The sequence below is a fragment of the Chroicocephalus ridibundus genome, chromosome 1, assembly GCF_963924245.1.
Source record: "Chroicocephalus ridibundus chromosome 1, bChrRid1.1, whole genome shotgun sequence".
Lineage (NCBI taxonomy): Eukaryota > Metazoa > Chordata > Aves > Charadriiformes > Laridae > Chroicocephalus > Chroicocephalus ridibundus.
This window is the reverse complement of record NC_086284.1, coordinates 137,993,474-138,018,132: the sequence shown is the minus strand read 5'-3', so window position 1 is coordinate 138,018,132 and position 24,659 is coordinate 137,993,474. Positions and strand designations below refer to the sequence as shown.

At 40.3% G+C, this 24,659-nt stretch overlaps 1 protein-coding gene across 2 annotated transcripts in view; it reads right to left on the bottom strand.

Moving 5' to 3' along the window:
* BORCS5 (BLOC-1 related complex subunit 5) overlaps positions 1–24,659 on the bottom strand; it is a 78,966-nt gene that overhangs the window by 14,894 nt on the left and 39,413 nt on the right. For both annotated transcript variants that reach the window (XR_010073681.1, XM_063355516.1), the window contains exon 3: positions 10,680–10,837. Coding sequence is in view for 1 of the 2 variants with exons in the window: in XM_063355516.1 (XP_063211586.1) it covers positions 10,680–10,837 (158 nt within the window). In the remaining variant the exon portion in view is untranslated. The remainder of the gene's footprint in view (positions 1–10,679; positions 10,838–24,659) is intronic.

The following is a 24,659-nucleotide window of genomic DNA, read 5'->3' as shown; positions in this document are numbered from 1 at the left end:
AATACTTTTTTTAGATCTTTCAATTGCTGCTTTCATAGAACAATCTACATCCATCTAAAAAGTCATCTCTAAAATCTATCAAGACTAAAAAATGTTGTGTTACATTCAAGCACTAGAAACGCTTCCATAGCTCTCCTAAATGACAAAATTTAAGAAAAATAAGTAACAAAAAAGCACCCAGACAATACATAAGATAAATGACCCTGTGTATAAAACGTCCTCACAAAACCTCTCTTTTGTGGAGTACAACTCCACAGAAATGGATCAGAAACTCCTAGCCTGTCTTTAATTAGCTGTTCCTAGAGAAAGAAAAATCTGTATCTGGTACAGAGTGATCTATTGCCTAAATAATAACTTGCACAACTGTGTTTCAGACTACCTAATAATTCTGCTACATAACACGGCCTTCAATTCCCTCATTTCCCAGTTTTACACTGCTGCTACATTACTCATTCAGAATACTCCTGCATCCAGCCAGAGCTTGAATATTGTAGGACAACAGCACTTGCAAATGTTATTTAGCCTTAGGGTTTCAGTACTTTTAATACGTCAGAATGACTAGCTTTAAGCAAGTCGGTTTTCCTATGAAGAATAAGCTTCGATTTGAAAAGAGATGACCACTATCATTTATGAGATGTTTCCTCAGAAAACACCACCGTCTTCATTTCAGAATAAAAAGCTGCTATCTAAAATAGTCAGCATCATTACATTTGCAAGCCATCTGATCTAATGATATTATTCTCAGCTTCACACTTGGGACCTGACAGCTGTAGGTCTTCTTTTCCAGATGTCCTACAGAAGGTCTTTCAAAATTTTTCAAAAGGGGATGCTAACCTTTGACATATTCAGTCAGGGTTAGACAAACAAAAAGAAAGTGTTTTCTAGAAGAGAACACTACTTAAGTAAGAAAAGGCTCTTAGTTCTTTTCCAGGGAACGCAAAGGAGCTGAGTTTTAACCATTTCCTACAGTTTGTGAAGTGGTAAAAGGATTATCTAGGACTCCCTCTTTTTTTTGTCTGGGGAATTGCAGACAAAGATGGATTCGAGCACCCCGCTGCACTTACACAGCCACTCGAACACATCTGGTTGCATCAGACCCATCCCCCATGTGCTGTGCAGATGGCCTGTATACACGCAAGACGGCTGAAGTGTGAGATGTGCAGGGGCACAAGCCCAGCAGCCAGGAATCAGGGATTTCTGGATGTCTAACATGCCAGATGAAGTTTTTGCTCTTTCCCTGACAGCCACAGTTCTCATATGGAAGTCCAAATCAACTTCTTCTCACCAGGGAAACTCAAAGGTATGTCAGTTCCAACAATGTTAGCCATTAATACTGTGAAAAATTTGTGAAAGATCTTTTTGTAGCTCTGCATCAGCTCTTCCATGTTCAACCAGAAACTGAAATGAGCCAAGTACATGCCTGTGATGATGAGAAGGGGAGGATCTACTCCTTCATTCCCAGAAGAGCTACTTTCAAGACTAACTCCACCATACTTCTACACAGTGCTGAAGCTCAAATGTCCAGCGCTTTTCTGGAGGCCACATCTGGTAGTAAGTCTTTGGCTTCAGGAAAGCCTCAAGAAAATCTTGAGCACTGTAGATCATTTCCATAGCAAGCTCTTCTGAGGCTATAGACTATTGTTTAAAATATGACAACAAGGGTACATACCACCACCAACACTCAACAATTCAGTAAATTTAATGAGTGAGTAGCGGTAACTAATCCACCCTGCGCATCCGTTTTTACTGTATTGAGCCACGGCAGCCTCAAGTTTCACAGAAGGCAGAGTATTTCTCTCTCCTTGTTCATGTCTACAAATGGATCTCTAGCAAAAACTGATTAAAAGCAAGAAGACATTTGAAAAAAACGCCTGACAGGAGAACTTATAATTGAAAAGTAGTTCTTCTTCAGTTCCCATGTATCTTAGATTAGGCATAAGCAAGAATTAAATTCTATGGACTGGATGAAGCACAAGGTAAGGCTATGACCCAAAAATCCTTTCTAACTTTAAAAAGTCTTATAAATTCTTTGACAATTCTTTGCTGTTGTGTTGATTTTTTTTTTTTAACAACAACTACCTGAGCACCTTTTTCAGCTGAAATACATCTGATTGATTTGGGATTTTATCTTTCAGATAATTTGCCAGTCCCAGCAATTGCTCTTCAAATACATTGCTTTCTCTTCTGGTAAAAAAAAAAAAAAATAAAAAAAAAATGTTATTTCTTGTTCACTACACCACAGTTTGGCACAGTTCATACACTTGATTACAGGGTATTCTAATATACTATAATTCAGCATTTTATCCAGGCTTCCAGAGGTAGATGACACATCCAGTCAGGACCAACGCCCACACGAATTAATAACTAGTAAATGATATGTTTCATACCTCTAGAGCAGTGTTGAAATAATGGCTAATAATGTTCTCATATAGAAACATTCATGCCCCAATGGCACAGAAACATTAAGGAAACCCTACCCTTCATAAAAAGCAAGATGGACAGATTACTTGCACTAAGGCTTTGTAATACTTCGAACATGAAGTCATCGCTGCAGATCACATCTGATTGTTATCAGAATGCTAATTATAGGGCTGCTAACACAAGGTCAACCCGGCTCCCCCAGCCTACCACCAAGCATCTTTAAGTCATCGGTGCAACTTCAAATATTTGCAAATAATACTGGCTAACCTATCTAAAATGAACGTCAACTGCTGAGCAGGCTTTTAGCTAACATTCCTGACACCTCTTCTCCTCTCCAGCCTCTCCCCCCCATTTCTCACTTAAAGGTAGAGTTGACACCTTGAAAATTTCAATTCAACATTGAAACAGGAGGTAATTGTTAGGAATGAAAGCCTGTAAAGTCACTTTTCTGTATCAACACAATCCAGCAGGGAGGGAGAAGACCATTTTCAATCTATATTAACCCCAGACTTACTTAGAAAGAGAAATCATACCATTTTTGGTCTTTATTTGACTAAACCAAACAAGTACAGCTTTTCCAGTTTCCTCCCCAAGGTTCTCCACTCCCCAGCCATCCTTATAACCCTTCTGTTGTACTATAAACTCACCTTCCCTGAACATGATGAGAACTGCGCACTGTGTGTCAAGACGAGATCTTCTCACAGCCTTGTGCAATACAATTAATATGTTCCTGTTTCTCATGGGAGCACCTTTTGTGATACAGCCCAGGCTGATACGTGCTTTCTTCATATCTCAAATCTGTTTCATGCCCAAATTCAATATCAAGTCTGCTGACTCTAGAATGGACTTCAATCCTTCTTATTCCTATTTGAAGATCTACAACACTGAGGGGGGTGTGTTGGGGGGATGGGGGTGGTGGTGTTGCATTTGGTTGTTGTTGTTTGAGGTTTTTTCCACCTGGAGAAAAAAGGCTAGAATAAGAAACCAAATTTCCTAGTTTAAACAAGCTGTGAGAAGAAACTGAATTCTATTCCTTCTGGTACCCGATTATCATAAACTCCATGCACTAATCCTGATGAAAACATTCATTTAAGGCTTAGCATAACTAGACTTCCAATCTTCAGTGCCAGTCTCTTAAGCACTTAAGTTCTATAATGATACAAACGTTTCTGACTGCTAGGTGCTTGTTTAAGTTTAATTTCCTACTCTTTCATGGAAATTTGGTGGTGGAAAGAATTACAGTTTAGATTTTTTTGCAGAAGGCCGTAAGAAACCAAAGCGCAAGAGAAGGTAACATGCTGGAACTGATTTCACACATATATTCTAGGAGGGAGGGACTGGTCTTTTTTATGACACTAAATGAAGCAGTGCATGTTAACACAACAGATTTCAGGCTGTCACAAGTGCAAACAATCTTTCCTCTTCCTTAATAACTGCTAGATCACTTCATAAAGTTCATGTACAACAGAGCATTGGCCATCTGCCTCGGACATACACAGCAAGACATTCATTCCATTTATTAAAGTAACAACTGTGAAGCTTTTTCAAAAGCAGTTTCCCATTTTGATGCTGGCTGGTTAAGACATCACCCCACCATTCAAGAATTCAAGCTACTTGCACACCAGGCTAGAGAAAAACGAGCAAGATCAACCAGAGGACATGAAGGTAGTTTCCAGCTTAACAACCCTGTGCATTTATTTCTGCATGATGGTGCCTGTTAAGATTGCAGACTTTATACATAACACTTCATCACAGAAGGGAGAAGAAATAAAGAGCCTGATAGATTGCCACAGTCCTCATCAATCTCATAGTTCCAAGATGCCAAAGACTATATTTAAGGTACTGATTTTTTTCACAGAACACTGTGTTCCCTAGATTTTCTAGGTAGGCACAGCAGCATGGCATTAAATCCCTCGAAAACACCAGTGGCATTTCAACCCAGGTTCTTACCCATTTCAGAAATATTGCATCCCAAGGAATTATCAGGCCCCTTTCCCTGGATTTGGGGCATTGTTAGTTTAAGTCTGTGAACCGAAAGGCTCACTTCTGCTTGCAAATTAACATGGCCTCATTGAGAAAGTCTTTGTAAGTTTGTGTCAAAACTAAACACATCTCCATTTCTGCCAGGCTTTGTTTAACAGGTTTACTTTTGATTCTCTGAGCCCTTGCCTTTAATGGGATGAAAGGTAACTTAGTGATCTGTTCCATATGAGCACGTGGACCTTGAAACAAAGACCTGAAGTTAAAGAAGCACTTTGGACTTGGTGAGGTCATTCATATTTTGCTGACCTACTTCAGTTTAGTCAGAAGGTGCATCATTCTCAGGGCATGTCTGCTGAAAACAGGTTTCACAAATAGTTTCAGAAACTCAGCTCTGATACCACCTACAGGGAAACCACAACTAACAGGAATGGCAACAAACATCTCAGCAGAGTACTGAAACAAACAAAACCAAAGGCCAAGCAAAAGACACCTGCACAAAACTTCCCCTTCATTTGAGTCCATTCTCTGAAGGGACACTGGTCAACTGTTACTGGAGCGTGGGATGAACCCCAGACACTCCAAATCTTTCTGCTCAGAGAGGAATAGAGCTAAGACTCTGGTGCATCACCCAGTAGAAACTACGTGTGCTTGCAGCAGATATGCACCCCGAGTCTAACTGCAGCCTTGGTTAATGGGATCCTGCACTGCATCAACCTAGTCCCCAGCCTGAGGACCATCCTTCCAAGGTTTCTGGCCTAGGATTCATTCATTCCTGGTGAAGGAACAGCTTCCTGCATTTAGAGAGCTTACTCCCTTTATCACTGCCTTCAAGGTACCACGTCCTTTAACTTCCACCAGGGAATATCAAACCTCGACAAGCTTTTCCCTACCACTGCCAACCCTCCCATGTCTAACAAGAGGGGTTAGAAGCCACAGGTCCTGCCCAGAACAAATCCATCCTTCCCTCTAGGTGAAACAAAATTGCGTTGATGACCTCTGCAGACCACATTCCCCAGCACATTATGCCACCAGGTGACAGGTCTCTTCAATAAAACAAACACTCAATGTCACAGAAACAACCTAGTTGCAATAAAGGTCAAAAGGGCATAAGGCATTCACAAAAAATAAACTGAAATTCCTAAATCCTCAAATTGTTAGGCATGTTTTGCTTCACACATGTGGTGACATGAATAGCTGAATCACAATTTATGAGTCTTAAATACACGGGATAAGCTACAATGTGCTTCTATATAGTGCTTGTGTAAAAAAGTGTTTCTCTTGTTAGTCTGTCAAATGCACTAGACGAGATGCTAATAGAAAATAATGATTTAACTCCTATCCATAATTTTAAGCAGCTAAAATATTAGGAGCTGTGGTCTATGTGTGGCTTCAAAAGTTATTTACTTGCCAAATACTAAGGGATGTATTTCTGGACGTTGTGACTACATACTAGAGAAGCCCATTACAATTACTTTTTGCAGCAAGTTAGTAAAGGGAAAAAAATAAAAATCCAATACACATCTTATTCTGGAATATATGTTTAAAATAATAAGCTATTCCCATAGAGGAATTTATAGGTATGAAACAAGCCATACACTGTAATTTGCTATACGGCAAACCAAGTACTGATATTAATGCCTGCCTGGATGAAAGTTGTTTAATTATTAAGAACAGTTAAGAATATAAAAGTAATGTTTATTAGATTTGAAAATTGAGGGGGGAGGGGGAAGGGTTGTCCCCACAGGTGTGCACAAGCTTAGACTGAAATATTTTTAATTTCATTTTGTATTGTAAAAAGTGTTCTGTTTTCAAGATCATTGTCAGCCTGGGATTCCTATGGTAATAAAAGCTACAGATAACACCGCATCGATATTTGGTTTTAGGGCAAAGCATAAGAGCCCTCCCAATAATCCACTTTCAAGTACATTTTAAGCACAGTTTATCTAGGAACTACATTTGCCTTTCAGGGTACATAGGATACTTCAAGTAGCACATCTCCTTTGCCAATACTGGAAGTCTAGTAAGATATGGGAAGATCTTTTCATTCAAAGCTTCTTTGAAAGGAGCTTTAGGTGGCTTTCAGCTTCCCTTTTGCTTTCATAAAAAGAAGGTAGGCCTAAATGTTCAAGTGTGACTAGTAATTTTTGAATACTTGGCTTTGGGTATTTTGAAATATGTGATTTTTTGAGAAGCTTAGCATCTTGTGCGTGAAAAATAGTCTTTTCTTAAGGCACTGAAACTACACAGTTTTGGAGGTACACAAAACCACGGGCCCTTTCTGAAAATTCAGCTCTGTTCCCTAGCCTTTACCTATTCTACTTGCTTCCCATTCCCTGTTATTCACCATCCCCCATCAGATGACTCTCCAGATTCTCTCTCTGCCACCCAAAACAGATATCCTCCACTGATAAGGTCTTAATGTAAAGTAGCTCTCTCCCTGCCTTGTTTCCTCCTTTCCCCCAAGTCATACCTTTTATTTAGTGCTGGTCAGTGTTTGCCTTCAAACCAATCTTGACAGAAACCCTGCATTTTACAGATCACAAAACTGAGGCAGACACTCGTGGCGAAGAGAACACATGCAGCTCTCATAAACCCAACAGCAGCTGGAGTTGCTCAAAACTTCGAACTAGTTATAATGCAGATCTACAGCACTGTCATGGCAGAGCCAGATGTGGGATGCAGCAAGTTAAGACCTCCCATCTACAGCCAGGACCCTAAACCCACCCCAGAAACAAAGGAAAAACATTGCAGTTGAGCTCTTTTGTCCTCATACTGATAGACGGTAAATTTTTTTTTTTTTTTTTTTTTTTTTTTTACATACAACACCCAAGAATAGGAAGACCAAGACTGTTTGATCCCTGCTTAGCAAGTCATGGTTCACCCATGCGATTTTAAGCCTGAAATATCACATTCTCCGTAAAGCACATTGTCAACTCCGTCCCCAGCATTAAACACTCTGTGGCAAAAGCTCCAAGGTGCACGGAAGATCAGTTTAACCTATTAACTAGCTCAAATTGCCTTTTATAACATGTTATCCACTGGGTTTTAAAGATTACCTTTTTCCTAGCGTACACATATAACAAGCTCATGTGTGTCCATCAGTAGACAGACTAGATCCCGTTCCCAGACCCATCTGAGCAGAATGCCCCCAGAAGTTAATAATGTGGTGATTCATCCAATAAGCTAAAAATTTTCGTCCTACAAAATACCACAGCATAGACAAATTACCCAGAAAATGCTGCACACAGGCTTTTTTCTTGAAAACTGTCACATTTTGTGAGGTGCCATAACCCTGGATTAACATGTACATAAATCCTAAATTGCTGTTCTGTTGTTTTTCAAAATGATAAGGAGAAAAATTTAAAAGAAATCCCAAATATTTCAGTGGTCTTGGAATTAATGCAGTATTGCAACAGATGGTGAGTCAATTGCCAAAAATTAATATGAAACATAATATTTAATGTGTAGTGGTTATTTTGCCCTAAAAAGATGCAAGCACATTCTTTTTTTTGGCAGTGAAGACAAAGCCTATTGTCATAAAAGTCAATCCCTTCCAAAACCAACAGTTAGAGTACGCGTAAGTGTAACTGCTGAAGAGAGGCAGTTGAGTCAACTACTTTCAATCACATCTTCAATTCTTTCGCCTTAAACAAATGCTGTGGTAAACGGATTTCTTCTTGAGAACAGTCACAGCAACCTGGAAGCTTCACAGGTTCTACATATAGAAGGAGATACGGATCCAGCCAACACACTGCAAAGAAATTCTGGCTAACCTGGGCAATGGGATGGAGAGCAAAGCTAGACTGTTTTGGTCCCCAAAGTAAGAGAACGCACAGACGGGTCTACTTAGATCTGCAGTAACTACTGTCATGCCATGTTTTCGTTTGCCTTCGCTTCTTCTCTTTCCTACTAAGAACCATTTTAATTCAGATTGTGCGCTGATTTAAAAACCACCACAGTCAATTATGAGTTATCGAGGACCAATAAATTTACAACAGTACTTCTGAGGAAACTTCTGGCCACACAGACAATAAGCAAAAGATATTTGCCCTGGGACATATTGTCAAGGGAAGACTAAAAAAAATCCTAGCTGCAGGCAGTATGACTGTGGCATACTATGCAACAGGAGTATTACTGCACCGAGTACAGTCAGTGACAGTCTGAAAAGTGAACATAGCTCAGACAAATCGTAGGAAATCGGGGACTGAAGCTCACCAGTGTTTTGTAGGAAAGCTAAAAGCATCAGTCACTTGATAAGTCTGTTATCAGAAGAAAAACACTTCAATGCTTACAGTGTTAAAGAAAGGAAAAGGGAAATACTGACTACTAAAATGAGGATAAAAGAATTTACTGTCCGGCTTATGCACACATTATGTTTTTCACAGTACACTTCATTTTCATTTTTGCTCTTTACCAACGGTCAAAGCTTTGTCTACATGGCGAAACTAAATCATTGCTGACAAATGGGTGCAGCCAAATGCGATTTCCTTTGTCTACACTTGTAACGAGAGACATACCCTGCTCTAGTTCAGCTGCACCCCTTGTTGTCAACGACTGTCAACAGCGGTTCGATTTAGTGCACCAAGGAGAGCCCAAACAATTGGGAAAGAATGATTTAAGCTGAGTGGGTCCCACCCGGCTCCTCCAGAACACACACGCCGAACAGCCAACGCAAGAAAAACATTTAAAAATATTAGGAAAATGAACAGTAAAAACCCACCAGATCTGGCAGAGGGACTGAAAGCATCTGAAGTTACTTAAGTGTTGTGAGCAAAAAAACCCCCAACCCAACCAACTTGTCATTTGCTTGACTTACAGAGTCGCCTGTTCCTCCTTCCCTTTGTCAGAGAGGAGTCTGCGATAAAGCAGCTACTGACGGTATCATTGTTTTATTTACATGAAAAAAAATCATAAGCCTTACGAACTGGAAGAAAACACCACCATAGCTAATTTGAAAAGGACTCTGCCACTTGCCCTGTAGAAGGCAAATCCAACTAATGCAGATTGCACTGGTGCCATCTACTATGTCTTTAAATCATGTCGATATTCCCTCTCACACTTTAACAGCCAAAAAAATTCCAGTCTGCTTGGATTAATGCAGTACACTGTCATTAGGCTGGCAATTAAATCCCATTTCTGAGATTGTGTGATCTGAGTCACCAACATCTGCAAATATCTTTACATCTTGTGTAATAGCTGGCCTCAGATCTTGATACACGAAAGTAAAAAGGCCTTTTTAATGGCTCCCACGTTATTTTGGACTTACAACTTCATGATGACAGCAGCTTCTCAAAACAGCCAATGAATCAAATTTATTATCCAGTTTGTCATGTGGGATTTTCTTAACTCTAAGCCAACAGAGCAACAACGAATCAAGGTCATTACTTATATTGCACGAATAAAAATTAACCACCTGTTCAAAAATTTTTCTTTTGACATTGAAAAGTATTTGTTCTCACAGACTTTTGACACATGAAGCATTCACCAGTTCTTCTACACATCTGAGAGTATGGAGAAAACACTCTCAAACAGCATCTCCTATTGTGCCAGTCTGTCTGGACTTAAAAAAAAAATAAATCCGTCAGCCATCCAACTGCTTCCAACATCAGTACTCACACATGAGAAAGACAATCCAATTGCTGGATGCTCACCCCAGGAATTAATTTCCTCCCCAACAGTATCGTTGAATATTTAAGGCCAATCAGCAATTTTCAAATGATAGTTTAGTGGTAAAAGCAGCAGCGCGGGAAGATCTTTTTGCCATACAGATCAGAAGAGAGACAGCATGTTATGGGCTTTGAAAACATAGTCTAGCTCTACAAATTCATTGAAGAAAGAATACTACCTTCTCCAACCACAGAAGATGTTAAGGTAACCTTTTCTTTCCTTAACGTAGAGCCTAACCACAAGGCATAGTAAAATGTATGCTATAGAGATCTAAACAAGGAATGTTACCTTTAAAAATTCCAGTCATCTTTTACTTCTTCAACAGTTACTTGCAGTACCTGCCATACCAGAGGAAGAGCCACTGTTTACGGCCAGGAATCATAGGGCATAACCAATAATCACACCACCTAACAGTAACCACAATGAAAGACAGGAAACTTTGCTCGAATTGTACACCCACAAAGTTTCCCTACAGGGTTTACTTTGAAGTGGACTGCTGCAAGTGACCCATGGTCATCTAAAGCAAGGACCTCCATTCACAGCACAAGATGGCCAAGCCAATGCCCCAAGCCCTTCTCCACCAGAAGTAGGCATGCTGCAGGCAGTACCTCCTTGATCCGCTTCACGAGCGCGTTCTGATCAAAGGCAACAGCTTCTGCACACTGGTGAAGATGATCTTGGTACCGGAGACACAGCTGCAGCACCTGCTGGGGGTCCAGCTTTTCCAGTTTGGTGTTGGTCGGAGAGGTCTGCCCACTGAGGAGTCCTACAAGGCAAGGGAAGGACCAGAGTTAATCTGACTGTTCATATAACTAGTTGAGCTGCAAGCTGAGAGGCAGCAGAACAAACCCAGAAGAAAAGCTTTAAGGGGTAATGAAAAACTAATTCAGGCTCTTAGGATACTGAATAGACTTCAGCAATGAAATAGTCCAGTGAAGGCTAAAAGAAGGAAGGTCATGGATTGAAGATTTATGGATGTTTAGGAAAGCACAGTTTGCCACACAGCTTAGCCCTCCTTGACAGAACTTAAGCACAGGCTCTAAATGCAGGCCCGCAACACATAAGCTTGGTTTTCATCAATAAGCTGTATACAGTGAGTCCTGTTTTGTCTCCTCCACAAACAATCCTAAACTGTGAAAAATGAATCCTCTCCTCATTTATGTATGCCAGAAGGGGAAGGAGTTGAGATCTGCATTCCCACATGGGCATGGGATTCAAACAATTTTCACTGGAATCATGCTGTCAAAACCAGAGCTCTAAAAATTCACTGGTCCCCCAAAACAAACCTGAATAAAAAGTGACCCAAGTTAAATTATTAGGGGTGAAATGTCTGTAATTTGCCTACCTTGCGTTTTTTAAAGCTTCAGAACCTTTTCATCTTCTAAGATTTTTCTGTACAATTTCAAAGACTAGAAATATACTCTTTCTTTTTTAATATGTAATTAAGATCCTTACCTACGCACATGACCAAGTTTCACAAAAAGCTCACAAAAAAAAAAAAAAGGTATAAACTTAAAATTGGGACACTGGTAGTATCCAGAGGAGAAAATTGTCCAGAGACATTTCCCCTGCCCATTCTTTCTTGCCCACAAAGCACAATTTGAGAACCTCTGCTGAGCTCAAGCATATGTGTTGCCATACTGACTGCTTTCCCCAAAGCTGCTGGAAAAAATGATGCTAAACTCTAAGGACATGCTTTTTTTTTCCTTTTTGCTATTTTGTTTACTTACTCTCATTTAATTTTCCTTCAGCATTAGAACAACTTTTTTCTTGTGGGGCACCACGTGACAAACAGCACATACGCACAACCTGCTTTTCCCAAAACATCCGTCAAGCTATGTAAACTGAATTTAGTGACTGCATGCATGTGCCCATTGTGACTCTCAGTTTACAGACAGGAAAAGATATTAAAACAGCAAATGTAAGCAAGTATCACACTAGACAATTAAAAAGTAATAAATGCCAGTTATTTGTATTGAAAAAGTTCTAAGAATGTACCTCAGTGGGAAATGGAAACTATTTTGGATGGCCCCCATGCCTATTGGAAGCTACAACTGGTGACATAGAGTTCTTGCCAAAACACAAGAATAAGATAGAAACCGAGACTTAAGTCAGAAGCACCTCACGAATTTGAGAAAGTTAAATGTCTTTGAAAACGTTTGCAGACAGAAATGAAAACAAAACTATGACAGCAACTTCATCAGATACGATGAATTAGGTTTACTTTTCATCAACACTCAACATTTTATTCTCTCAGGACGCTCTCAATTACCCTTCACGCAAAACCTTTTCTTTCCTCATTGTAAGAGGAAGAAAAAGATAATTTTGTTTTACTGACTTGTTGCCCACTACAACTGCGCTGCCTGAGTCAAGAGGTCAGGAGAGGAAACAGGCACTTCACCATTTAGCCTCAAAACCCTGTATTAGCAGTAGTCAAATTATTTTTTGTGGTTTAGAAAGAATCATCTCAAACAAAATCTTGGGTCCAGCAATATCAACTGCAAATCTTTCAAGCCTACTTTCAGCTGAAGTGCAAAACTTCAACAGGAGCAAATCCACTGAAGAAAATAAGGCTTTTTTAAAATTTGTATGTTACATGTTCTAGTGCTTCATCAGTTCGTTAATTCTGATCGTCTATAAAAATTATCTTGTCAGGGTAAATGTTCCAATAATGTTGTCAACTTTTAATATGTTGAATGTTCACATAGGAATGAAGAGTTCATCGTGCACCTGAGGCAGTTATCCTGTTTCTGCACTGATCAAATACATGATGCTATCAACCAACTAATTTTCTTTTACTACTAATCTCTCACCAACTTCAAGAGGAGGAAGAAAATTAGACTCTATTTAAGAGATTTAATTAACATGAAGAGTGTATTTTGGCCAGCTTATGCTGCTTATGATAATTTTGAAGCAGAATAGGCCAAGGACTGTAAAACGAGCTATAAAGGAACATGCTACTCAAACTTTTCTAATGTTCTTACAACCTTGTACAGGTTACATAAGGCTAAAAGCAAAAATTAATAAACTCTAAGGAGCCTCTAATTCACTATCCAGAAAAACACAAGCTCAAGTGAAGGGAGACATTAACTGTTCAGCTGGAATTCCTTCATAAGAAGGCAGAGGTGGAAATAGAATCCTGTACAAATGTTTGGAGTAGCAATAAAAAACAGACAGCACATGATGCTTAAAGACAGGCTATGGCATTATTTTGGGTGGTGCCAAAGCAACTAGCTTCTCCAAAGAACTCTGGGCTGACAATGCCAGAGAACAATTTAGCTTAGAGTTTCAACCTGCAAGAAAGGAAAAAGTAGAATGAATAACAGCATGAAAAGACCATGCAGCCTTCCACCTGGCATAAATTCTCATTGTCAAAGAAGCCGGTCCACCATTTTTTGTTGTTCACAGTAACGACTTACTACCCACACTATACATTTTCTTAACATCCCCCTCTCATGAGACCCCACCTGGAGTACAGCATCCGGCACAAGAAGGACATGGACATGTTAGAGCAGGTGCAGAGGAGGGCCACAAAAATGGTCAAAGGGATGGAGCACCTCTCCTATGAAGACAGGCTGAGAGAGTTGGGGTTGTTCAGCCTGAAGAAGAGAAGGGTCTGGAGGGACCATATTGTGGCCTTTGAGCACTTAAAGGGGGCTTGTAAGAAGAGACAGAGACTTTTTACCAGGGCCTGTAAGTGACAGGACAAGGGGCAACAGTTTTAAACTGAAAGAGGGTAGGCTTAGATTGGACATAAGGAAGAAATTTTTTACAGTGAGGGTGGTGAGACACTGGAACACGTTGCCCAGAGAAGCTGTGGATTCCCCATCCCTGGAAGTGTTAAGGCTGGGTGGGACTTTGAGCAACTTGATCTAGTTGAAGATGTCCCTACCCGTGGCAGGGGGGTTGGACTAGATGATCTTTAAAGATCTCTTCCAACCAAAACCATTCTATGATTCTAAGTCAGTAGTTTTACTCCAAAAGAGCAGATGGCAAAAGTGAGAGAGACTGCAAAGACTCAGATCCCAGGGAGGTTTTAACAGGGAAGCCCAGGGGGCAGAAAAAGAGAGATGCAGGGCTGGAAAGGACCCCCCTGTGCCACAGAACCCAGATCTCTTCTCTTCCTCCCAGCAGCAGGCAGTGACCCCAAACAGGTTTAACCTCCTCCATGAGCTCTGTACTTGAGACAGCAGCATACTTCTCTATACCCGTGAAAACCTTGAGAGCCACGGGAAAAACCCTGAATCAAAAATAAGACACAGAAAAGGGTAGGGTGTTAAAAAAGGGTGTTGCTGATGTCCTTTGTTCCTATACTAACAGGAAGTTGAGGAGATATCTAAGAGCCTCTAGCAATTCAGCACTGAGAAAGCTTCATTTTTAGAGCAGAGAGATGGTCAGCACTGCAAACCTCCAGGTATTATTAAACAACTCTCCTCTTGAAAACCACTGCTGCCTTCTTAAAGCCTTGTCTCACACTTTGAACTCTCCACTGAACAGGGCCTCCCTCAGTGACTGGTCTACACATGGTTTGTAAGAGGATATGAGATCATATCTATTGCAACAGAATATTCATTAGGTTACTCTTAAAATTGCCAAAAGGAGGAGAGGCAGAGGTTACCGGGTTGTTCAGGCTCACTACCAAAACAGCCAGAATTTGAACCTGGTCACCAGCACATCTCAGAGAAGCTAACTGCTGAGCTACTATCTCTTCTTCAGTGAGGAAAGGATGTTCCTGTGATTTCATCTGTGTCATTATTACTTCCTGACACCCAAGAGCATGGTTCTGCTCTTAAATGGGAAGAAAACAGCATCTAAAGTTCTAATTTCTTATTAAATTGAATACTCATTTTTCAAGCTGTTGCTTCTCTTCCAAAGAAGGAAGCACCCTAGGAATCATCTTTGCACTGTTTGAAAGCTCGAGAAAAGACTTCTTGGCACATGAGTGATGCAACATACTCCAGTGTGATAAGGAAAGGTGGCATGGAGGACATCGTGGCTTAGGGAAAACAAAAATGGGGAAACGGGAGAAGGACTACTGCAGAGCTTTAGCACAAGAACCAAAAATGCTTTGGCAACTGCCAAACATGCACAGTCTTGGCTATCAAATTACGCCATAAAACAAATAAGAAGACAGACCACATTATGCGCCTGACGCAACGAAGAGAAGTAAAGATTTACCACCTACTCTGGATACATCTGATCAGTAAACGGCACACCCATGAAGGTGATAAACAGCAACTGGGACAAAGAAAGATTTACGTTTCAGCTCCTAAATGGTGTTTTAAAAAAAAAAAAAAAAAAAAAAACAACAACCCAATACACCAAGTATGTCGTGCATAGAGAAATATCATATATCACTACAAGGCTAGCTGACCCACAGACTTGACAAATCTGTTATTGTTTCCATATTCCTTGGCAAAGCAGAGGCATGTTAAAACCATTTTCCTCCTACTTAGTCATCTCCTTGTTGGTTCCAGATCAACATACACTTCCAACAAATCACATCCTACTGAGCAGAAGAAAGCTGTTAGTTTAAAAAGCATTTTTATGACTAGAAGTGAAGTTCTTGAAAAAATGCTTTACATGCTGTACTGATTCTACATACATACAGAACATAGTAACGCGCCATAGTTATGTTCTGCTGCTTTAATGGAGAATCCTAACAACTTGAGCGCTTTCCAACCTGAAAAGTATTAATATTTCTGTTTGACTTCCACATTTTGACTTGTCAGTCCCTTCTTCAACCAGTAATAGCAGACATTACAAAGAGAAAACCAATAGGTCCACAGTTGTTAATTTATTATTACAGACAGCAAAGCACATGATGCTGTGGTCTTGTTACTAAATTTTAAGGCCAGAAACAGTCACTGTCATCAGCTAACCAATCTTTCTGTGGAATATAAGAGAGAACTTTAAAAGTAACTCCTTATTTAATCAGACCAGAAGTCTACCTTGCCCAGAATACTGCTTCCAACATTTGACAACAGAGCACATTTAGAAAACAATATCTTTATCAGCTCTTCTTCCTCTTCCACAACCTTCCTGCCTCCAGAAGTTATTAATAAAGTTGCAGGCACAAAATACTGTGCTCAGTGAAGCTATGGTACTTGAATTTCACTAATCCTTTTTGAAAGGTATACATTTATTTCCACAATATCCTGTGGCAATAAGTAAGACGCTTATTTATGCAACGCACGAAGAAAACTATTTTTGCCTGTTTTACACTTGCAGGATGTACTTTCTCCCATCGTCCTTCCAAGCTCAAGAACCCCACTGATCCGTCTCATCTCCTCCCCCACAGAAGACTTAATTTCTCCAATTACCCCTGCAACGCTTTCCAACACCTCTAACATGAGGCCTGACTTCCCTCTTTAAAAGCAAAGTCAATTCTTCAACAACGTACAATGGTTACACCTCTAACAATCCAGTTGCTTCTATAATTGCTGCCCCTTTGCTGGGCCTACTGATCAGCAACACCCTTTTTAAGAGCATGCATCACAGCGTATTGTACATGTCATCACCTCTTGTCCCAAGAGCAAGGTTAAATGAAGCAACAGATTACACACCACAATTAGCAATAGCTTGTCAGCTTTACAGAGGTGTTCCCAGTTCTGGCACCTGTTTCTGGAGGTTTATTAATGTGCACATTACCATTTTTTCTAAAACCTCTTCTGTGAACCCGTCTCGTTCATCCTTGTAAAGAATGATGTACTTCTTTCACAGCAAATGCTGATTCAACTAATTGATTTTGCTTTTCTGAAATTCTTCTCTGAAGACAATCCCATGGAGTCTTCAGCATGCTTCTGGAGAATCTAAAACACTTTTATTAAGTATATACTAGTAGAAAGCTATTTTCAAGGAATTTCTCCTCTGGTCTCCTGATGATTTCCTATTTAACCTACTAGAGTTTGTGATCTTTTCTCTCCTAACACAAGTTTCTTTTTGCCTTTTTTTTTTTTTGTGTGGATATCTATTTGTCTACAGCTTCCTTCACACTGCTTTAACTACAGTGTTTTCCCCTCTCCCACCCTTCAAAATCACCTGTGCTGCCGGCAACTTGCCTTATTTTCAGCTGTTTCCAACTTCTCTTACTACCCTAATTTTTTATGAAACTCCTCTTCATAAATTTCATCCAAGACAATAAAATTTTTTCAGATCTTCTATTCCTCATTGAATTTGAGTAGACTATGGCTACTATTAATATAATAGCATTGAGTCATTTAATTTACCCTCATTAAAACAGTGTTAGTTTTAGCTTAAAAAGCACGAGTGTTTTTCAAGTCTCCAAGAGTGTGTGTACACCAGAGTATTTAAAAATGATCAACCCCACAACTTGCCTCATCAAGCATTTTTAAAGCTCTTGGGTAGAAGCTACCCAGCCCGGCCAGCTTCTTAAATAAGGTCTGGCCTCAGTGGCCACAGCTTAACTATTAGAGTCGCCTTTCTTGTTGCTATTTGCATGGGGAGATTGTTTTGCCAGTACCTTCAGGCATCCTAAGTACCAAAAAAAGATCCACACAAGAAACAGATGAAATTACATCCCTAAAGACTGAGTTTTCTTTCTTGACCATTACTGCCTGCACAAGTCTGGAGTCAGCAGAATAAAAGGCATTAAAATACTTCCAAACAGATAAGGTAATCAGGTTTACAGGGCTCTTATTGACTAAATGCTTTGAATTTTAATTGTGTACTTCCTCACTCATTCTTGAAGCCTAAGAAAAGGCTACATTTCCAGCAAAGCCTGAAGAGTCAAAATAGCTTTTTGGGGGGTTGTTTTGTTTTGCTGTGTGTTTTCTTTTTTTCTGTTTTCTTTCTTCTTTTTTTGTGTACAGTATCTCAGTTAAGATATTGGAATAAATTTGGAAACCCAGGCTGCCCTTAAGAAAAGGGCATAGAATTAGTACGAGTTAACTGTAAAGAAACTGAAATAGAAAAAAAAAAAAATAAAATCACTGCTACTCATCCAGAAATCTTTAAGCTCAAATGTGGACGACCACGTGATCTTTTTCACAGACCAGTTTATTTTCTAAAAATCTCACTGATGAAACACCTTGTAATAAAATACTTATTCATTCCAAGACAAAAGTTGCCTTTGTCAATGTGTATTTTCAATTCTTTTGAACTTTAATGGGGGAACACAATGACTGTAGGCAAACTGAATAGCTATTATGTGAGCAAAGAACATATTTGTATTGTGACAAGGAATGTTGGCTGTAACAGCAGATTTTCTCTCTACTTTGGAGTCGGTACCATGTGATCATTTACTTCTGCATGGGTGACAGATGGGACGAAGACTCTCATCTTGTCACATCGTTTAACAGGCAACTTTTCTGACTGCAGAGCTCAAATACGGTCTCAGTATGAATACTGCACCTCGGCCTCCTAACACAGTGTAACCTATTGCCTGTAAGACATTACTCACCAAGATATATAAATCACCTCCCCTTTTGTTCCTCCACCATTTGTCTTAAAAAAAAAAAAACCCAAAACATCAAGATGACACAAGACATACAAGCTTCTACAAAAATGTAGTTTGCTACAATTGTAAGACAAAACCCCCACACTTTCACAGATTTCCACCTATTAAGTCACATTATTTACATTAGCAGAAATTGTGATTCAGAGGGGGGTTTTGTTGTTGTTGTTATTATTACTAAAAGAGTGTTTATGATATTTCTGCTTTCCTATTGAGCCTCAGTTCTGCTTAGGACTAGATCCTGCAAAGATTTCTATACATCTATACAAAAGCTTTCTCCTGTCACATAAGGATGGCTATACATACTCAATAGTGTGCACACAATTTTTTGTGCCACTGAAGCCTGCAGCTTCTCTGATGTGATGACTTTTGCCCCGTGTGTTGTATGGCCCGTACAGCAGTTAGCACAATGGAGTCTGATCACGACCGGACTTTGAAGACTGCTGCAAAACACAAATGTCTCAGTGATGCAAAAAAAATTCTGAATTAAAATTTCCATTTGAAAAGGAGTAAAATAGAAAGAAATCAGAAACACTTCCTCATTTGGACTGTTAGAAACCTGGATGTCCACACGGAGAAAATAGTGCACCATCTGCATCTGAGATTTCAGCGTGCAGTTACTTAGATATGCCTCTCTGGAAGTACAAGACTGCCCAGTGTTACACCTTCAAAAAGTTGCTAGCAGTTGCCATAAAATTGGAAACATGCCTATCAATACCCTTCTTTTGAAGCTTCAGGTAGGGAAAATGGTAGACAAGATACTCTGAAGAAAAGCACACAGCTGCACTTTGTCAACTAAAACCAGCAAAGATCCTACCCAGTCCACCTCCCCACTGATTTTTCACTTCTAGAGCACAGAAGTAATATGGAAAAAAAGTGGTTTTTTGACAACACAGTTGCAATATTGTATGGCCAGCTTCCTGCAACAGCCCCCAAAGTATAAAAATAGGCAGAAGTCTGGAAAAATGGAAGGGGTAGTTCACAGGGAAGTGAGAGATAATGGTCCTGTGTCGTGCAATAAGCTGTACTTACTCTGCAGCAACTTTTATTTTTTTAAAAAAAACAACAAACCAACAACACAAACTTCTCTCTTGGAGAGACCCAAGACTTACCATCATCTGATGGCATGAACATATGATATCCGCAGGCTACAACTGACACCATTATCCTAAGTATTCTGCAAACCAAGAGGCCAGAAGACTAACATCATTTTATAAGATGAGGAATTGAGGCACCAAGAGATTAAATGATTTATCTGAGACCACATGGAAACTGCTGTCCATCATCCTAATGACTTCAGGGCCAGAACATCCCTCCCCTTCTCTTGCCCTCAAAATACCAAACGCCAGCAGGGCAGGCAGCAGCGGAGCCTGCTTTCCTACAGCACCGTCAGCATTGAGCACTGAGCATCAACATGGTCTCTCCCACACAGATTCTCAGACATCTAATAAAGGTTCATAAGATAACCAGAGCCAAATCAACAGCTTATTCCCTCCAACCCCGACATACAGGCTCCACAAAAGGGAAGGTCCAACTCCCATCTTCCTTATCATGTGCCTCACCACAGCTCTTGCACAGAAAACGATTCACTTCACTAAAAACACAGGAAACTAATCCAGTGGTTTTTGTTTTCCTCTAGGGTAGCAAAAGGAATCAGAGTACCAGGAGATCAAAAACTAGAGCTAGTCCCAGGGGAGGCAGGAGAGAGGGAAGGAAAGGACAGAGGGGGACTTCTCTGTTTTAGCAACAGCCAACCGTCATTTCAGGTTTTTTATGCCTGCAAAGCATTGAGAGAGTCTCAACTTTACTTGTCCACCCATATTTCTTGAAATAATAGGACCTTAACTACCTTTTGTATCTCTCTCCAGCTGCAAAGTTTTGTTGAAGTTTACCAGTAGAAGCAAAGTTTTCTAGGCCGTAGATGGAAGAGAAAAGAGACAGCAGGAACAAATAAACTCATTTTCTCTTAATTAAAAATTTAAAAAGACCAACAGCAGTAATAAAGATTAGCCTCACGGCAATCTTTATTTTGTTTTAGGCAAAAGTGCATGGATATTCATCCATAAGACATAGCACATACTAGCAGAAAAAAATAAAACCCACAAAAAACCAGTGTTCAGTGGTTTAGAGGAAAGTTGACATCTAAAGGTCACCTCTGAGCACAAGGGCACCCACGTGAAGTTGGGGCACGTTTGCTCTTCTACAATAACCAGCCTGTGTACACACACTAACCCCAAGTAAATTCAGTGGGGGCAGAGTACACTGTGCTGCTTTTACGAAGAGGCAAAAGTACACACAGGCAATTACTACAGCGTAGCTGAAGTGCTGCAAGCCTGAGTTCACAGCCTAGTTTTCTCCATGGTAACTTATTCATAGGCCTTGTGCCTGAGACTACGTTACAGGGAAGATGATTTAAGGCAAAATGCCCAGCCGCTTCAGGCTCACAGATTACATCTACGACATGTCTGTAAATGAGGTATGCTTCTTCAACATGTAACATCTTTTATTAGATTAACTGATCCTGCTGTCTGTTGGTTTTCTCCAAACTTTCAGGCACTTTCTTCAGTTCAGATGTCAATTTGAGAGTTTTCTGTTTGCGATTTATTGCCACAGCATGGCACAGAGCAAGACTGATGAACAGGCCATTTACTTAGAGATTCAGCAACTCCAAGACTTCAGTTTTCTTTTCCAGAGATGGAGAAAACTGTTTTAAAAGTGGCAGAGAAAACTTTAAAGGTAGCTTCACTGAAAGAGTTCCTTTTAGATAAGGAATAGGATCTGCTGATGAAACTTTTTATCGATGCTTTATAATTGCAAACAAAGCACAGTGCTGATTCTGGTATAACCATCATTTATATACATGAAATATATATCTGAAAGCTGCACTCTTCATGTATTTCCTTTCATTTTTGTATCATCACAAAAAAGTGAGACACCTGTGATATTTTCTTCCACTTTTCTCACAGGGAGTTTCTGTATCGGACCAAAATACAGTCAAGTGTTAGACTTAAAATCATTCACTTCTGTTCTGGCAAACACTATATCCTCAATTACAAATGCAGCCTCAAACCTTAAGAGCTTGAGTGAAGGTGTATTGCCATAGTAAAAATAACATCATGGCCAAGAGTTATGGCTATGTCATGGCCTTTGTCCAGTTTTCCAAGAGCGCTATCTAAAATCCATATTAAAGAAGCACTGTCCAAAATATACTACTGACACTTTCTGGCCACGGGTACTAGGAATTTCTCTCTACAATGTGCATTCAGGAAAATATAGCGAAGAACAAGAATCATTTGTAAATGCAACAGGGTTGACATCTTCTGCTTTATCTTCTTTTCTCACATGCGACCCAACTTACCACTCAGCCATTTTTCTAGCAATGTGGGCTGCCATTTCACATCCAAATCTTAATTTGGATAATACTTATTCCTTCTCTGAAGGCTTTACCAGCATGACTTGGAATGGCTCCACTACTCAGGAGTAGCAAAGTCCAAGGGGGGCTGATGAAACTTTTTAAATGATAAACCCATACGTACGTAGCTCATACATCATATACTTCACAGAAATTAAGTAACTGCTTCTTACTGGACTATTTTGTTTATTACGGTAAGTGGTTATCTACTAGCAAGTCCAACTGAGTAAAGGAGAGAGGGTCTATCCACTGCATTTCTCCTGTTCAAGGAAGCAAGGAAGCATCGCTTCAGGAACCTGGATGCCCTCAGACAACTAAACTTCTTTCTTTGGCAACCACACTGCCCAAACAGCACAAAATTATTCAGGAAGAGCCATTTTCTATTTAAATGATCCTACCATCTGACATTTCTTCTGTGAACGCCTGTTGCTGAAGTCTGAACCAACACTTTCATCCCTGTCCTAGCTCTCCAACTTGTATTTAAATATTTGGGGTTTGTTCCTACCTTCCTAATTCAAGTTGGCCAAACTCAAGTGCTGATGTACTTTTCTGTCTCTTTGATTCTTTTCCCGCATCCATTAGAACCCATTTTAGAAGTAACTCAAGGGATATAATGGATGTGACTTTCCCAGCAGTATCAGTATCTAAATAGCTATTACTGCTCCCAGCAGAAAGGTATTTTCCCTGGCCAGATGGAAACATGGAGCTGGCATGAAATTATAACAACTAAATTTAGGATATTGAAATTACTCAAAGGTGGAGTTGGGGAGAGAAGGAAGAGACAATGCACGCACTGTTTACTTTTGACAGTGTGTTTAAAAAACTAATCACTCAGCTTTGCAAGGCTTATTAGGGTACCTAAAACATTCAACAGTTACACAGAAGTAAGTGGCCTGCTATGCTCTGTATTACCTCCACATTTATCATCTCCTGTCAAATACTGTCAAGTGGCAAAGTGCCTTGAAGAAAGACAAAGCACAATAAGGAATCCCTAGCATGAAGTGTTTTAAAATCCCCGGGGGGGGAAATCAAGCAAATTGCACCTCCTCTGTAGTAGACAGTTTACATTCCCTTTGCACTTCAGTAAATAAACTCACTAGTAAAATATCATGAAAGAGGATCATCTTACTGTTAAAATAAGCTGCTACTTAAGCAAGCTTTGAATACCTAATGACAACATTTGTGTGATCATGTCCTTATAGGTAACAGTAATCTAGGAGTACCTCTTTTATCAGTTACAACAAGTAATGGCACAGGGTTAACGAGCCTGGGAGCTTCTTGAGCCCTGGCTCCCCACGCTGGAAGACAATGACTCGAGTCCCAGCGTGGCCATCAGCCCGGGGAGACGCATCTCAGAGCCAGCCCCCAACAACTTCCACATTCCAGCTCTGCCAAGCACATGCGTCACTCCCTCTGCGGTTAGATACCCAGAATATAACAATATATTTCTCCCTCCACTTAACCCCCACCCCCCCCAAACAGTGCAGCTGTAAAAACATCCCCTCCCCCCCCCTTTTTTTTTTAATATACAGTCTGCTGATGGTGTGCTCACACTTAGCACGAACCTATTTCCTAAGTCTGTCATGGAAAGTATCAGTCATTTTATAGCAAAACTTCACTTCCTCACCATAAGGGTTCTAAATACATGGTAGGCGGAACTTTGCTCATCCTAAATCACGTCTCCTGCAAAGTACTTATAAGGTCCATTACAAGACTTATAAAGCCTTTATAGCTTGAAAGTCTCCCAGCAGTCAGGAAAAGCCCTCTGTCCCTGTTTAAGAAGGTACCCTTGCAGAACTACATCCTGAGCTCATCTTAGGGCGCTCTGATGCTCAAAAGGGGATGAAACTCCTTACTCTGCCACCCCTTGTTGGCATGCAGGCCAGGTCCCATCCTTGTACCAGTTCTGGTTATCACTGAGCTCCTCCACAGGTGGATTCACCTCATCAACCTACCCAAAAACTACTTCTCACTATTAGTTCCCCATCAGCCCAGCAAGCCAAACTGGCTCACAAGGGGGTCAAGACCCAGAAGCAGCACAAACCGCACAGCTATAGATAGGTACGTCCTTCCTCCTCTCAGCTGTTAGATCAGCTCTACCATTTTGGGGATGATCTGGAGACAGACATTCTTCCTCAGTCCGGGGTAGAGTCTGGCATGCAAAATTATAAGACTTGCTCTTGGCATCCTTTGACTATACAAAGAGAGAAAGAAAAATACAACATGTTATGGATGCATACAGCATCAGAATACCACCAGTTAGAGTAATTATAGGTACATGAGGACATCTGTCTATTCCTTTTATTTGTAACACAAGAAAATATGCACAATAGCCAAATAAAACTAAAAACACTGAATAGTTACTCAACTGTTGAGTACTTTATCTGGTATGGCTTTTAAAAAAACAACAAATAAACCAGACTTTCTGACTTGGTTTACTGTAAGAGAAACTTAACGGCATTTCAATTAACAAATCTCCATTGGGTATTGCTTGTGCACAAAGCCAGTTACTACTCTTGGCGAGGCTCCAGCACTGTAACCTTCCCGATGATTAATGCAGGACCTGAATCGGAGCAGACTGCAACGCTCGGCCACTGCGGCTTAGGCATTGAGAAGCAAAGCTTGTTCCCCTAGCTCAGGCCTCCTGCCACACCAGCACTCACCACCTCAGCCCCAAGCGCCCAGCTGCCATGGGACTGC